Genomic DNA, 14,527 nt, shown 5'->3' with positions numbered 1-14,527 from the left:
TTATAAGGCGTATATCATCTTCAAAAAAAACTTTACATTTCAGTTATGTAGTGAATACATATTAAATTAAGTGGTTTATAACTTTGAGGGTTTTATTGTTCAATTATGAATAAAAGATATCAAAGCAGATAATTTTTATTGTATATTGAATACATTAGTTGTATCACAGGGCTCCATGTGTGAAAGGAAAAGTTATTTAGTCCAAAGTCTTGGTTCCAGACAGACTAACTATAGTTTAAAAACTAAGCCGGGTTGGCCAGGCACGGTGGCTCATGCCTGCAATACCAACATTTTGGGAAGCCGAGGCAGGCAGATTACCTGAGGTCAAGAGTTCGAGACCAGTCTGGCCAACACAGTGAAACCCCATCTCTATGAAAAATATAAATATTAGCCAGGTATGGTGGCACACATCTGTAATCCCAGCTATTCAGGAGGCTGAGGCGCAAGGATCACTTGAACAGGTGGAGGTTGCATTGAGCAGAGATCACACCACTACACTCCAGCCTGGGCGACAGAGCATGGGTCTTACTGGAGAGAAAACTAGGTGGAGATTTCTGGTAAGGATATCCCTTAAAATAAAGAGATTCAAAAAGTCTTGATGTTTGGAATGTGAGTTGAAGATGACAAGGACATATCATGAAAGCCCCTATGTGCTATACTAAGGACATTGAGGAAAAAAAAATTGGGTGTGTGTGTGTGTGTACATACGTATATATATATATATATATATATACATATAATAAATTCACTATACATATATACTTAGTGTGTGTGTATATATAATTTATTATATAAAATATATAATTTATTATATGAAATATTTATAATTTAATATATGTAAATATATTTTATATATGTGTAAATATATATAATAAATTACATATAATTTCACTATACATATATACTTAGTGTGTGTATATATACACACACATACTAAGGACATTGATAAAAATATGTAAAAATATATATATTTACATATAATAAATTCACGCATGTATATATATCACAGTAGTGGCATATTTAAGCCTGAATTTATTATATGTAGCTGTTTATATTGTCTGAAGGATAAATTAATGTGGTGAAACAAAGCCTTTCCAATATATAAGCAGCTGTTAAAAATGTAAAATATATATATTACAATACCCTAATAGAAATAAGGAGCTGAGGACATAAGCAGAAGGTAAAAGTTTTCTCCAAATATTTCCAAATATATTCAATATCACAGGTAACCAAACTAATATATATATAAGAATATATAGTACATTATGTTTTTAATTTATATATATTATATATGTGTATATATATATTCACATTTAGTAAGCTTGTTCACAAGGTCATGCACACACGCACATGCATTCAATAATAGTTCACCTGAAGTGTTTGAAATGAATAATTTCACAGATTGCTGGTGGTGCTGGTAACAATCTTTTGGAAATCAACCTGACATATATCAAATGTTTTAAAGGCTTTCATACCTCTTGCAGGAACATATACTACTGGAAATAACTACTTAGCGGGATGGTCATCACAGTAATCACATAGACACACACCACACATATACACATACACCTGTATGACTGATAAAGGTCAATGATATTTATTGAGCTTCTATTACTTATGCTAGCATCTGATATTGGTACTAGGTTAGAATTAATAAAGTAAATCATAACACTTTTAAAAGGCAGAAATTCATATGATGAAACAGTATTTGAAACCATATATAAAGACTAGATTAGGCATGTTATAACAAATGAATAAAAGGAATGCAAAATTATATTTATATATTATATATTTATATATTTTATCAGATAAATTTCCATATATGTAGGCATTTATATGAAAATCAGAAAAGTAATGAAAAGACATGAAAAAATGCATTATATGCTTGTAATCCCAGCACTCTGGGAGGCCAAGGTGGGTGGATCACCTGAGGTCAGGAGTTCAAGACCAGCCTGAACAACATGGTGAAACGCCATCTCTACTAAAAATACAAAAACAACAAAAAATAGCTGGGTGTGGTGGTGGGAGCCTGTAATCCCAGCTCCTTGGGAGGCTGAGGCAGGAGAATCTCTTGAACCCAGTACGTGGAGATTGCAGTGAGCTGAGATCTCACCATTCCACTCCAGCCTGGACAACAGACAAACAACCCCCAAACAAACAAAGAAACAAACAAAAAGAGAATGTATTATTATACCAGGGCAATTAAATTTGAGTTTTTTTTTTAATTTAATGCACACTCTAACTTTGTATATAAAATGGAATATGTTTTAAACAGATAATAACAATATATATAATTTTTAAGTTAAGTAATTGCAAAATGCATTTTATCTACATAGTATTCATTATCTTCATCTAGGAATAGTTTATATTCCCATCTAGCTTATTTTTAGTGGCTGTTACATTTAATTTGCTACACTTTCTATATTCTAGTAAACCATCAATATATTATGCTTTTAAGCTATTGCAAACAAAATTTTATTTTGCATCTTATTATTACAGAAGAAAAATATAGAAATTGGATATTTATCTTGTAGCTTGCTAAATAATTGATCTTATGAACTTAATTTGTACTTTTACTTTAATCTTTTGTGACTGATTTTACCTTCAAATTTTGATTGTCTTCTATTTATACTATTTATACAATTTATATTTGTTTCTTAGATTGATGAATTGATCAACCCTTCAAAAATTAATTTTAAATAGTAATCACAATTCAATATTTTGATTCTCCATTTATTTATCTATTTTAAAAATTTCACTTTTATAGATTTAGGGAGTACAAGTGCAGTTTTGTTACATGGATCTATTGCCTAGTGGTGAAGTCTAGGCTTTTAGTGTAACTATCACCTGAATAGTAAACATTGTACCCAATATGTTATTTTTCATTCCTCACCTACTTCCAACCCTCCCACTAATGTCTATTGTTTCTTTTTTATGTCCATGTGAACCCATTTTCTAGCTCTCACTTGTAAGAGAGAACGTTTGATATTTGAATTTCTGTTTCTGGGTTATTTCATTTAGGATACTGGCCTGTGGTTCCATCCATGTTACTGCAAAAGACAAGATTTCATTTCTTTTTATGGCTGAGTGGTATTCCATGGTGTGTGTATGTGTCTGTGTGTGTGTATGTGTGTGTGTGTAATACTTTATTTATCCAATCATCCACTGATGGTCACTTATTTATTATTCTGGTGTATGTTAATTTTTTATTAATTTAAATATCCCTCTATTCTTAGTTTATTAGTTTACTAAGCGAATTTATATTATACTTAGTAATATGCTATGTATTTTATCAGATTGCATTTTTTTTGGTTAAATTATATTGACAGCCCTTAATTGACAAACTAATATCATGTATTAAATTAATTTCTTTTTGTTAAAATTTTAAGTTCAGGGGTTCATGTTCAGATTTGTTACATAGGTAAATGTGTGTCATGGGGGTTTGTTCTACAGATTACTTCATCATGCAAGTATTAACCAAGTGCCCATTAGTTATTTTTCTTGATATTCTCTCTCCTACTATCCACCACACTCCAACAGGCCTCAGTGTGTTCTCTTTTATGTTTCCGTGTTTTCACACCATTTAGCTTCCACTTATAAGTGAGAACATGTGGTATTTCTTTTTATGTTCCTTCATTAGTTTGCTATGGATAATGGCCTCCAGCTCCATTCAAGTTCCTGCAAAGGACATGATCCTGTTCTTTTTATGGCTGCATAATATTCCATGGTGTATGTATTCCACATTTTCTTTACCCAGTCTACCACTGATGGGAATTTAGGTTTATTTCATATCTTTGCTATTGTGAATAGTGCTGCAATGAATATATGTGTGCATGTGTCTTTATAATGGAATGATTTATATACATTTATACACATTTGGGTATATACCCAGTAATGGGATTGCTGTGTCAAATGGTATTTCTTGTTTTTAGGTCTTTGAGGAATCACCCTGGTATTAAGCCAAGTACCCATTAGTTATTTTTCCTGATCCTCTCCCTACTCCCCTCCACCCATCAAAAGGCCCTCTTTCTCCTCCTCCTCCTCCTCTTCCTCTCTCTCTCTCTCTCTCCCCCCTCTCTCTCTCTCTTTCCCCTCTCTCTCTCTCTCTCTCTCGTTTGGTTCAGTAGTGCTGCAGTTCAGTCTGTGTATATCGTTTGCTTAAAACTCTTTGGGACCACATGGTTAATTTTCTTTTTTTGATATGTTTTATATAAATTGTGGTTATATTTGGTTTTTAAAAATATTCAATTTATTGGTGAATTTTGTGGGTTTGAAGATTTGTATATTTGCATGTTTACTTCTTGTCTGAAAATGCATAAACAACCTCTGCTTATTGGAACAGATATACAGAGTAGAGCGAGGCTTTTTGTTTTGTAGTTTACTTCGTGGCCACCCTTGAAGATATGTCAATAAAATTGGAAAATGCTTTCTGTTTGTGTAGTAAAACAATCATCATAAATACAGTAATTCAATCTTGATAATTGTATTGTTAAAACTTTATCTTTATTTTTCTTCTTTTTTCAAATATTGAGAGTGATATGTTAAAGAAACAGACCGAGATTGTGGATTTATTTATTTTACATCCAACCTTAACAGTTAAAACATAATACTGTGTTTTAGCTTATGTAATTTTAAATTCAGTATGTAGTGCCTTGATTTTTATCTCATCTGATATTAGTATTACAAAGTCTGTATTTTTTGGTATTTATTCCTAAATGACTGCCAATCTTAAAAATGTCTCTGTCCTTATTTCTAATGTCCTTACTCCTTTAAAATAGTGGTGCTTTGATATGCCACTAGAATTTTTCACATGCTTTTTTTCTATCTGGAAATTGAATCATACCCTTCACTTCATTTATTCTTGCTCATTTCTCAGACTTCACCTTGATCATAATTAGAGAAGTTCCCCCTGTTTAACAATGTCTAATCCACCCAACAAATGCATTCACATTACTATGTTTTTCTCTCTATAACACACTAAATTCATAACTTAGAATTTTTTTCTGTCATCATTTGATTACTTTTTGTCCCCCCAGTTAGAATATAGGTTCTATGGGCACAGAGATTGCCTGTTCTAACCTGTGTATGTGAGTGCTGAATACATCTAACACATGTTAGGTACTCAATTGGTACTCACCAAGTAAGTGGGTGGAGATATAAGGAAACACATGCTTTGTTATTTTTGTATAGGCCAGAGAAAGATTTATAAGTCTAATCATAGTTCAACCTTTCCTAAAAGTACAAAAAAATCCACTTCTTTTGCATTGTGTGTGCAGACTTACTTGATTTTATCATGAATAAATTCTCCAGCTTTATTTTTTTAAACCAGTCTTACCCGCCAAATATACCAAATTACTTGACACATTCTCTCAATATGTTCTGATGCTTCTGGTTGATATACCTTGAACATATTTTCTTTTTTCCTCATGTATGGAATAACCTCTCTAGCCCCCTACACCGCACAGCACTCTTGTAAGCTTTGGTAATATTACATTTCTTGTTCAGCACCATCTCAATGAAGCTGTCCCTCCAGTACCCAACCTCTTCTCATAGCTGATCATTCTGTCTTGTCCACATTTGCTGAATTTGAAATTTTCTTCTTCCCTCTCATTTATTACATGTTTGTATTTATTTGTCTTCAATGTTGTCTTTCCTCCTATGTCTATAACCTCTCCTTGAGAATAAGATTTGTCTTTTTATCATTTTATAACATATTTAGTTGACAAAGATGGAATATGTTTAAGATGAAAAGATGATGTATATATTATGTAATGATTATCACAATCATTAACACATCCATCACCACCCACATTGTACATTACATGTTCAGAACTTACTCATCTCGTAATTGAAAGTTATACTTTTTTCGTATTTGTTCAAAGTGCACTGCAGGCACAAGAACAACAACATAAAATGTGCTGCAGGAATGCACACATCATGTATTTATGTTTGAATAAATGTCATTAAGGAATTAAAAAACTAAAAATTGCAAATGTTTACCATTAATAATTAATTTTTTAAAGAAATACAGCAGATGCTGAAAACTGCATGACTTGGGCCTTCAGCCGTAAGTGAGGAGTGCTAGACTTCATTCTCGGCTCTAAAACATACACATGTGGGTTCAGTTGGAAAAAAAAGTCATTAAGTTTTAATATGGTCAAAATACTGGAAGTAATTGCTGTGTATGAGATTTTCTATTAGTTACACTTTTATGATTTTTCTTTAAGAACATATAGTGTTATTGTAACTTTGAATTATTAAAGAGGCAGGCATTTCCTTCAGAATAGTTTCAACTGGATTTTTTTCTTAATTTCTATCTTAATATATTAGCTCTTTACTGATTAAGTCACTATATAATATTTTTAAAACCTGTGGTTCAAGAACAATTCAGTATGTACTAAAAGAAGCGAAGTATACTTAGATCTATTTTCTGTCTGTTTTAAAACAGTAAAAACATATACTCCTTAAAAATAGGCCAATTTGTTGTTCAAGATCTTGGATTTACAAGAACTCTTCTTGTTCAGGAATATTTCATATTATGTGAAAATATATATTGTGATTATTGCAAAATTTAAGAGTAGAACTTTTTCTATTAGCAACTTAAACTGTCAACCTAATAGTTTTAACTACTAATGCTTGCTCTAAAAATACATTTCAATTAAACTAACTTATAAACTTCCTATTCTTTTCAATGCAGAGTAAAATGTTCTTTGTTTAATAACAAAATCTGTATTCCAAATAAGAATTGGCTATATCAAAAAATGTACAAAGCATTATTAGCTAATTCCAACATGCTATTGTTTTGTTAATTTAAAGTAGCTCACTGAATTAACTTCACTATGTTTATATACACATTCTATCACAGATATTTGACATCTTTAATAATATTTATAGTACCATATAGCAAAAGCTCTCTTTACTCATTTTTCTTTTTCTTCTTTTTCTTTCAACATGCTGCAGTAGCTAACATATTATGGAGAGAAGAAGGTACTAAGTTGAATTATTTTTATGTTGTGACAATTTTGCTTGATTATTATTATATTTGTTGATTATCTTTTGTATCATTAATTACCTTTTTCATTTTGATTCAATATTTTAATTGATGGTATTTCAATATTTTTGTGTAAGCCTGCTACTATTACACATATTTATCAGTTCTCATCAGCTTGATTAAATATTGATACATAGCCAGAAAGTGTCATTGCGATATAGTGAAATACTTTAAAAGTATAAAATTACATCAAAGAAACAAAAGCAATCTCAGTTAAACATAATTTACATAATAAACTCTGATTAATGCAGAGTAAGAATATTTATAAAAACTGTGCCTTATCAAGGGGATATAATAAATTATATTAAAATCTGAGCTACATACTTGAAGGGCCTGGATTCAAATGTGGTCTTCAAGTTTACAAACAGTAGGGCAAGTTACCCTGCACGATCTTCTTATCTCAAAAAGGAGTATAGTAGTTGTTAATACTCAGTAGGGTTGTTATCAGTTCTTTAGTTATTAACAGCACTCAATAAACAGTATCCATTTTCATATATTATTGCAGTTATTACTGGTTTTCCTCATTTAGTCACAAAGGCTGGGAAGAATGCGTTTGCCCAGGTACTTAAATAGTCCATCAATTGTGGTTAAATGAAATTCTTAAGAGAAAAATGTCTAAAAGCCATCATTACACTCCTGGTGAGCAATGGCCAAAAACTGTCGTCAAAACCCACCTTAAACAAAATTTCTCTTCCCTGATTATAGCTTCCTGTAGGAACCCAAGTCACTGTACCCTGTGAAAGCCAGTCTCAAAGCCTCAAGTAATTCTGGAATTCAGCCATCTCAATTCTGTGCTCAAGGATGAAGCAGTCCACTTATTTTTTTTTTCTCTCTTAGATCCGGTTGCTCCTTAAATCTTTTGTATGAGCTCCATTAAAACCTGGGTTTATTAAAGAAGTTCTGGTATAACTATACCCTCTATGTTTATTCCACTTCAAATATTTCACCTTTAAATGTACATAATTCACTCGTTAATGAAAGTAGCCTTGACATATCAGTACTTACTTATTTATATATTTATTTATTTGAGATGGAGTTTCACTCTTGTTGCCCAGGCTGGAGTTCAAAGGCATGATCTCAGCGCACTGCAACCTCCACCTCCCGGGTTCAAGCAATTCTCCTGCCTTAGCCTCCCGAGTAGCTGGGGTTACAGGAGCGGGCCACCATGCCCGGCAAATTTTTGTATTTTTAGTAGAGACGGGGTTTCGCCATGTTGGCCAGGCTGGTCACGAACTCCTGACCTCAGGTGATCTGCCCGCCTCAGCCTCCCAAAGTACTGGGATTACAAGAGTGATAATATCTATCAAACAACATTTCATTATATTGTCTTCTCTCTGGGCAAGATTTCTCTGAGCATTTTAAAAATTGATTTTATTTTATCATTGAAGTGGAACAAATAACATTTGACGAGTCTGAACCAAGTACTGCAGATCTGGCTCTGACGGTTAATTGCTGGGAAAATTTGTATGAGTTATTTTACCTTGCTAAGCCAGATGCTTCCAATACAATATTTGAAATAGATTTGGCACTCACCTCACAAATCTGTGCTATGTAAATCAACTTAAAGTATGTGGAACAACTCTTTCTTATATATTAACTTTGGTAACCACCATGAACATTGTTAGTTCATAGTAATTTTTAATACATAATAATAACAATACTCCAGGCCACCCTCTAAAGAATAGAAGCTTTCAGATTAATTAAAATCATGATGAAATTCATTATATAAAACCAGATTATTTTCTATTTAAAAATGTATTATGTTAGTTTTTGGAAATTTATACCCTCAGTAATTATTCTCCATCAAGAATAATGTTCTTATGCGTCACGATTTCATTTGACATATAAAATGTGCTTGACAAAAATAGATATATGATACATTTTACAGATACTTTAAGTCACATAAAACAAGTGTGTGTCTTTGGGTAAATTATTAAAGTCTTTTTTTCTACATACAGTTATCATAAGAGTACTTGTTGTTTCTTGTAATAGGAAACATTTTAAAAATAGATTAAAGACAGCACATTTGATTTTGATTCACAGACTTCTGTAAGTTATTTTTATAATGCCACAACTATTGGCAAGGCATTACAATAAAAATGATTTCATGTACTAATAGTAATAATGATGACCAGAGAAAATAGACTGGCTTGAGGAATCACTGAACTCCATCTTTGGGTATAAGTATTTCATACAAATAATTAAAATTATAGGTAACTAAATTTTCTAAGGAAATTGTCTCTTCATTTTTACAATTTAGAATAAAATAAATATGAGCTACATATTTCTGAGATACACTTTTATTTTCATTCTAGCAGTGTTCTATATTTATATATTTACCTCTTTACCATAGCCAAGAAAAATCTATCTTGGAGAGAACCAATTATAAAACCTTAGAATGTAGGTCATTTAAGGCCAATAATGGAAAGAGTTGAAATGATAATTTCTCTCATAATGCCATTGAACTCATCTATAAATGTTAAACCTATGTTATTTTTATATTAATAATTACAAAATTATTTTTTTAAACATGAGCATCAGAATCTAGTGAAGAGTTTATAATCTAAATAAATTTAACTGAATTTAATATGCATTATCTTACCAATCTCATCAACTTGGAACGCAATGTCCTCTACTTCTCTGGGCTCCACTTTCAGCTTTTCTACTCATCTTTATATTTTACAAGAGTATAAAGTGACAATATTAATAGAGGAAATATCTCACTTATTTGTTGACAAATATTTTAAAGAGCCTATTAAAACACATTGAAAACATTGGAAATTCATAGATGAATAAGATCTAATATCTGCTCTAAAGAAACTTTCAATCTAGAAGGTTCAAGCCTGAACCATTCTTACTGAAAAGTATTTTTACTATATATTAAATTATAGATATAATACATTTAAATATACATGCATTAATATGTATTTTTACATACACATTAAAATATTCAGTATGATTGGTTTTCATTTTCAGTATATTTATGATATTTATAATTAAATATAATTTAATAAAGTATTTTCTAATGTTTATTTTGTGGGCAATTAAATTATGTTATGAGGTCAAAGTTTATAATATATGTTTTGGATTATATAGGCACTGAATTATACTTATTTAAATTATTTGATTCACTGAAGGATTTATATAAATTTTACATATGCTAGTTTCAATCTCCAAGGAGAGATTTAGGATGATTCAGTATATAACATGGGATTTTTAAAATTTGTTAGCACATTAATTATTTTGATGAATATCTCCAGGATCAATATTGAGTAGAACATAACATACTTTGGGAAACACCAGCTTCATATGATATATGAATAATTTAAAAGCAGAAAAAAAGTTTCGTATTCAGGAAAATTGCCTTTTTTATTCTTTCTAAATTTATGTATCTATACACACAAAAATATGTTATAGAAGCATTTAAAATAAATCACTATTTAGTTGGGCTAACTAACACCAAACCAAAAAAATTACAAATAGAAATGTAGTGAAATTATACAACAAAGTTAATATTACATTACACTTCAGGATTAGTTTCATAATCTGTAATACAAGGTTTCCAATGTCATCCAGCTGGGGGAAAACAGATTTAAAAACAGGCCAGCTTAGCTTCTTCAGCCTAAAATTATTTAAAATTTCATTACCCACAAAAAATGTACACTGCCAGGGAGGTTCGGAAATACAGACGAAAATACAGCTTCTAAGTGTGGTTCAAAAACCTCTGGTATAACTATTTTTTTACAGAAAAGAAAAAAAGACTACGAACTGGGTTCAGTGTATACTGCTCAGGAGATGGGTTCAACCAAAATCTTACAAATCGCCACTAAAGAACTTAATCATGTAACCAAATACCACCTGTTCCCAAAAAACCTATGGAAATAAACAAAAATTAAAAAAATTACTACCTCAAAATAATACTGAAATAATATTTAAAATGAAAAAGGTCAGGATGTGGTGGCTGATACCTTTAATCCTAGCAATTTGGGGGGCTGAAGAGGGAGGATCGCTTGAGGCCAGGAGTTTGAGAACAGCCTAGGCAACATAGCAAAAACCTGTCTCTACAAAAAATTAAAAAAAAAAAATGCCGGGCGTGATGGCTCATGCCTGTAATCCTAGCTACTCAGAAGACTGAGGTGGGAGGATCGCCTGAGCTCTGGAGCTCAAGACTGCAGTGATCGCTCCACTGCCCTCTATGCCACCCACACCACTGTCCAAACTGAGGGACAGAGCAATATCCTGTCTCAGAAATAACAGGGCCTATAAAAGTAATAATATAAAATAAATAAAAAGAAAAAGACTTCTCACAGAATAAGTCTTCTGAATACATGAGATTTAGTCATAGCATTGGGGGGAGGGGAAGACTATGCTTTCTAATGGCGAGTACATGATGCAATTAAATTAAATCACAATCAACCTGTTGTTATTTCTACTGGCCAGTTCACTAACTGGTCTGCTATAAACTTACGTCAATCTAAGCTTTTTAAATCATTTTACAATTTTTTAATCAAAAATTTGATCTTGCAAGAGATATCCATTTGTAGCGATATCTATATATGTGCACATGTACATACAAGTATATAATGACATTGACTTAAATTATATATATGCATGTGTGATACACATGTGTGTGCATAGATATAATTATGTATGATTTCAACCAATGCCATTTATAATGCAAACAAATATTCTATTACATTATAACATTTGCCCTGCTAATTAGTGTGTGAAGTTAATAATGAAGATTTCCATTCAGTGTTTTTCAGTACACCTTTGGAAGTTAAGGAGATTGTATACTTACTCAAAAGGACTGGTTTTAGATAATATCACTCTGGCCAATATACATAGTGGTCAGACGGTACCCACTTCCTGGATTAACAGGGCCTAAAAAAGAGCTTGACACACTCACTCCTAAAAAACTTTCTAGCAAGAATGAAAGGATAAGCAAGTCTTGTTCTAGTTGAACATAATATAAAGACTTTATTGAGGTGCAATGGTATGATTTTGCTCTGTGTACAAAGACAATTTTATCTCCAAAGTCAGCATATAGTGAATGAGAACATTCATGAACCAAAGATCTATCCGTGCTGAGTTATTCAGTGAGAAAATGCAACGCAGACAATCTATTCTTGCCTATATTATTCTTTATCTAAAGATGGGAGATTTCTTCCACATTTCAAAAATATGCATACTTTTAGGATCACTTGAAAGTAAAAAGGATAATATCAACAAATGAAGGATTTTGTATAACACCGTAATTTATTGAAACACCTTTGATTGGCTACCAAATCACTACATCATACACTTATAACTTCTCATGGACTATAATATGAATGCAAAACTAATGACAATTAAGTCAGAGGAAGAAAAACATCACAAAATCTTTTTTTATGATGCACATAAACATGCATCCAATAATCAGAAATTAATCAAATTGTATTGCTAGTGTAGATTACATAGTATATATCCACTGTATATAATAAGTAGTATAACTATATTTCACAATACACTACTGTTCTTGAGTGGTTCCCATTCCCAAAGGATTGAGATAGGAATGTGCATTATATCCATTTTTTTCTCAGTCCATTTCATGTATTTAAGGGTACAATATTGATTAGAAAATCCTCTGGGAAATACTTCTGTCTCGTAAGACTGCAGGAGTAATTCTTGCTTATGTCTTTTCTGTGTATAGAAAGAAAAAGCAGAAAGAAAGCTCTCAAGGAACAAACAAATTATGGATAACTTCTAGAGTCACTATACTCTGTTAGATTAACAATCAACCCCAAAAAAGACTAAGCGCTTTTGCCTGCCTTCACCAGAGCTTGAAAAAGGAAAAAAAAAAAAACAAAAAACCATCTGCACATGTTCCCGATCTTTACCGTGTCTAGAGTAGTGTAGAATCTTTCACTGAAGTCAATAATGTTTGTGATATACTTCACCACAATGCATTCATGAAGAGAGAAGTAATGATCACTACTACTCAAACTTTTTGAGACTCAGGACCCCTTTACAAACTTAAATATTGAGAACTTAAAAACTTTGTGTTTGGCTGGGGAGAGGCGTATCTCTATCTACTAATATTTAGTATTAGAAATGGAAATAGAAATGTTTAAAATATGCATTCATTAACTTGTTAAAATAGCCCTAATAAACCCATTACATGGAGCCATAAATAGCATATTATCTTTTTAAAGCTACGTTTTCAAACAAATAAAATGTAAAACATTGTTTACATTTTGCAAATCCTTTAACTTTCAGGCTTAATAGAAGATGCTGGATTCTTACATCTGCTTCTGCATGAATTGTGATATCTCACATAACATTCTACTTCATGTAGCCTGTTGAAAACTAAACCCTACATTAAAAATAATAATAATACAAGAAAAAATGTGAATGACATCTTAGTAGTATTAGGAAAACAGTTTGGGCTTGGCCCAAAATCATATCATTGCACCTCAATAAAGTCTTTATATTATGTTCAACTAGAACAAGACTTGCTTATCCTTTCATTCTTGCTAGAAAGTTTTTTGGGAGTGAGCGTGTCAAGCTCTTTTTTAGGCCCTGTTATTCCAGGAAGTGAGTACCATCTGACCACTATATATATTGGCCAGAGTGATATTATCTAAAACCAGTCCTTTTGAGTAAGTATACAATCTCCTTAACTTCCAAAGGTGTATTGAAAAACACTGAATGGAAATCTTCATTATTAACTTCACACACTAATTAGCAGGGCAAATGTTATAATGTAATAGAATATTTGTTTGCATTATAAATGGCATTGGTTGAAATCATACATAATTATATCTATGCACACACGTGTATCACACATGCATATATGCCAAATTTAAGAAATGCTTTACTAGAAAATAAAGTTGATCGTTTAGCTGGCTCAAGGATTCTGGGAAAACAGAACTTAACATTTTATATCATAGAAAATTAAAATTTAGCATATATGGGTTTGAGGAGAAATGAGAATAGTTATCAAAGTCTGGTTATATATATCATGTCACCATTTGCTTTTTTCAGTAGTGTTATAATGAATAGGTACCTGCAAAACATAAATAAATAAATAAGTTACCATTTCTTTGAAATCTTGCTGTGTGAGAGTTACTCTGCTAAATATTTTACATTCTCTAACTAATTGAAATCTTACAACAGCTGCATGACATAGTATAATTATTATCTTTAAATTTGATGTGGGGAAATTATCACACTGTCTAACATTCTCACGGTAAAAGAGTAAGTGCTATAGCTGTTATTTGCCTCTGATCTCTCTGAATGCAGAGAATGAAATTTATCATCCCTCTGTCATATTTTCTCATCCCTACACTTGTCAAAAAATATAATATATATAAATTTAGTAGTTAGTAAAAATCTATACAAATGTATTATTTTCTTTTTACACATAAAGCTAATGAATGTCCCAAATGAAAATGTGCATTGTGTCTTCAGTTTCCAACATCTCCATCATCAGGT

At 31.5% G+C, this 14,527-nt stretch overlaps 1 protein-coding gene across 4 annotated transcripts in view; it reads left to right on the top strand.

Moving 5' to 3' along the window:
- The window catches only part of FSTL5 (follistatin like 5), an 807,335-nt gene that overhangs the window by 673,018 nt on the left and 119,790 nt on the right, over positions 1-14,527 (top strand). For 2 of the 4 annotated variants that reach the window (XM_055384069.2, XM_019026097.4), the window contains one exon: positions 6,961-6,987. The exons of the other annotated variants lie outside the window; for them this stretch is intronic. In XM_055384069.2, coding sequence (XP_055240044.1) covers positions 6,961-6,987 — 27 coding nt within the window. The remainder of the gene's footprint in view (positions 1-6,960; positions 6,988-14,527) is intronic. 4 annotated transcript variants of the gene reach the window in all.

The sequence above is a fragment of the Gorilla gorilla genome, chromosome 3 (assembly GCF_029281585.2).
Source record: "Gorilla gorilla gorilla isolate KB3781 chromosome 3, NHGRI_mGorGor1-v2.1_pri, whole genome shotgun sequence".
In the NCBI taxonomy this organism is placed as follows: domain Eukaryota; kingdom Metazoa; phylum Chordata; class Mammalia; order Primates; family Hominidae; genus Gorilla; species Gorilla gorilla.
This window is presented reverse-complemented; position numbering and strand designations above follow the sequence as displayed.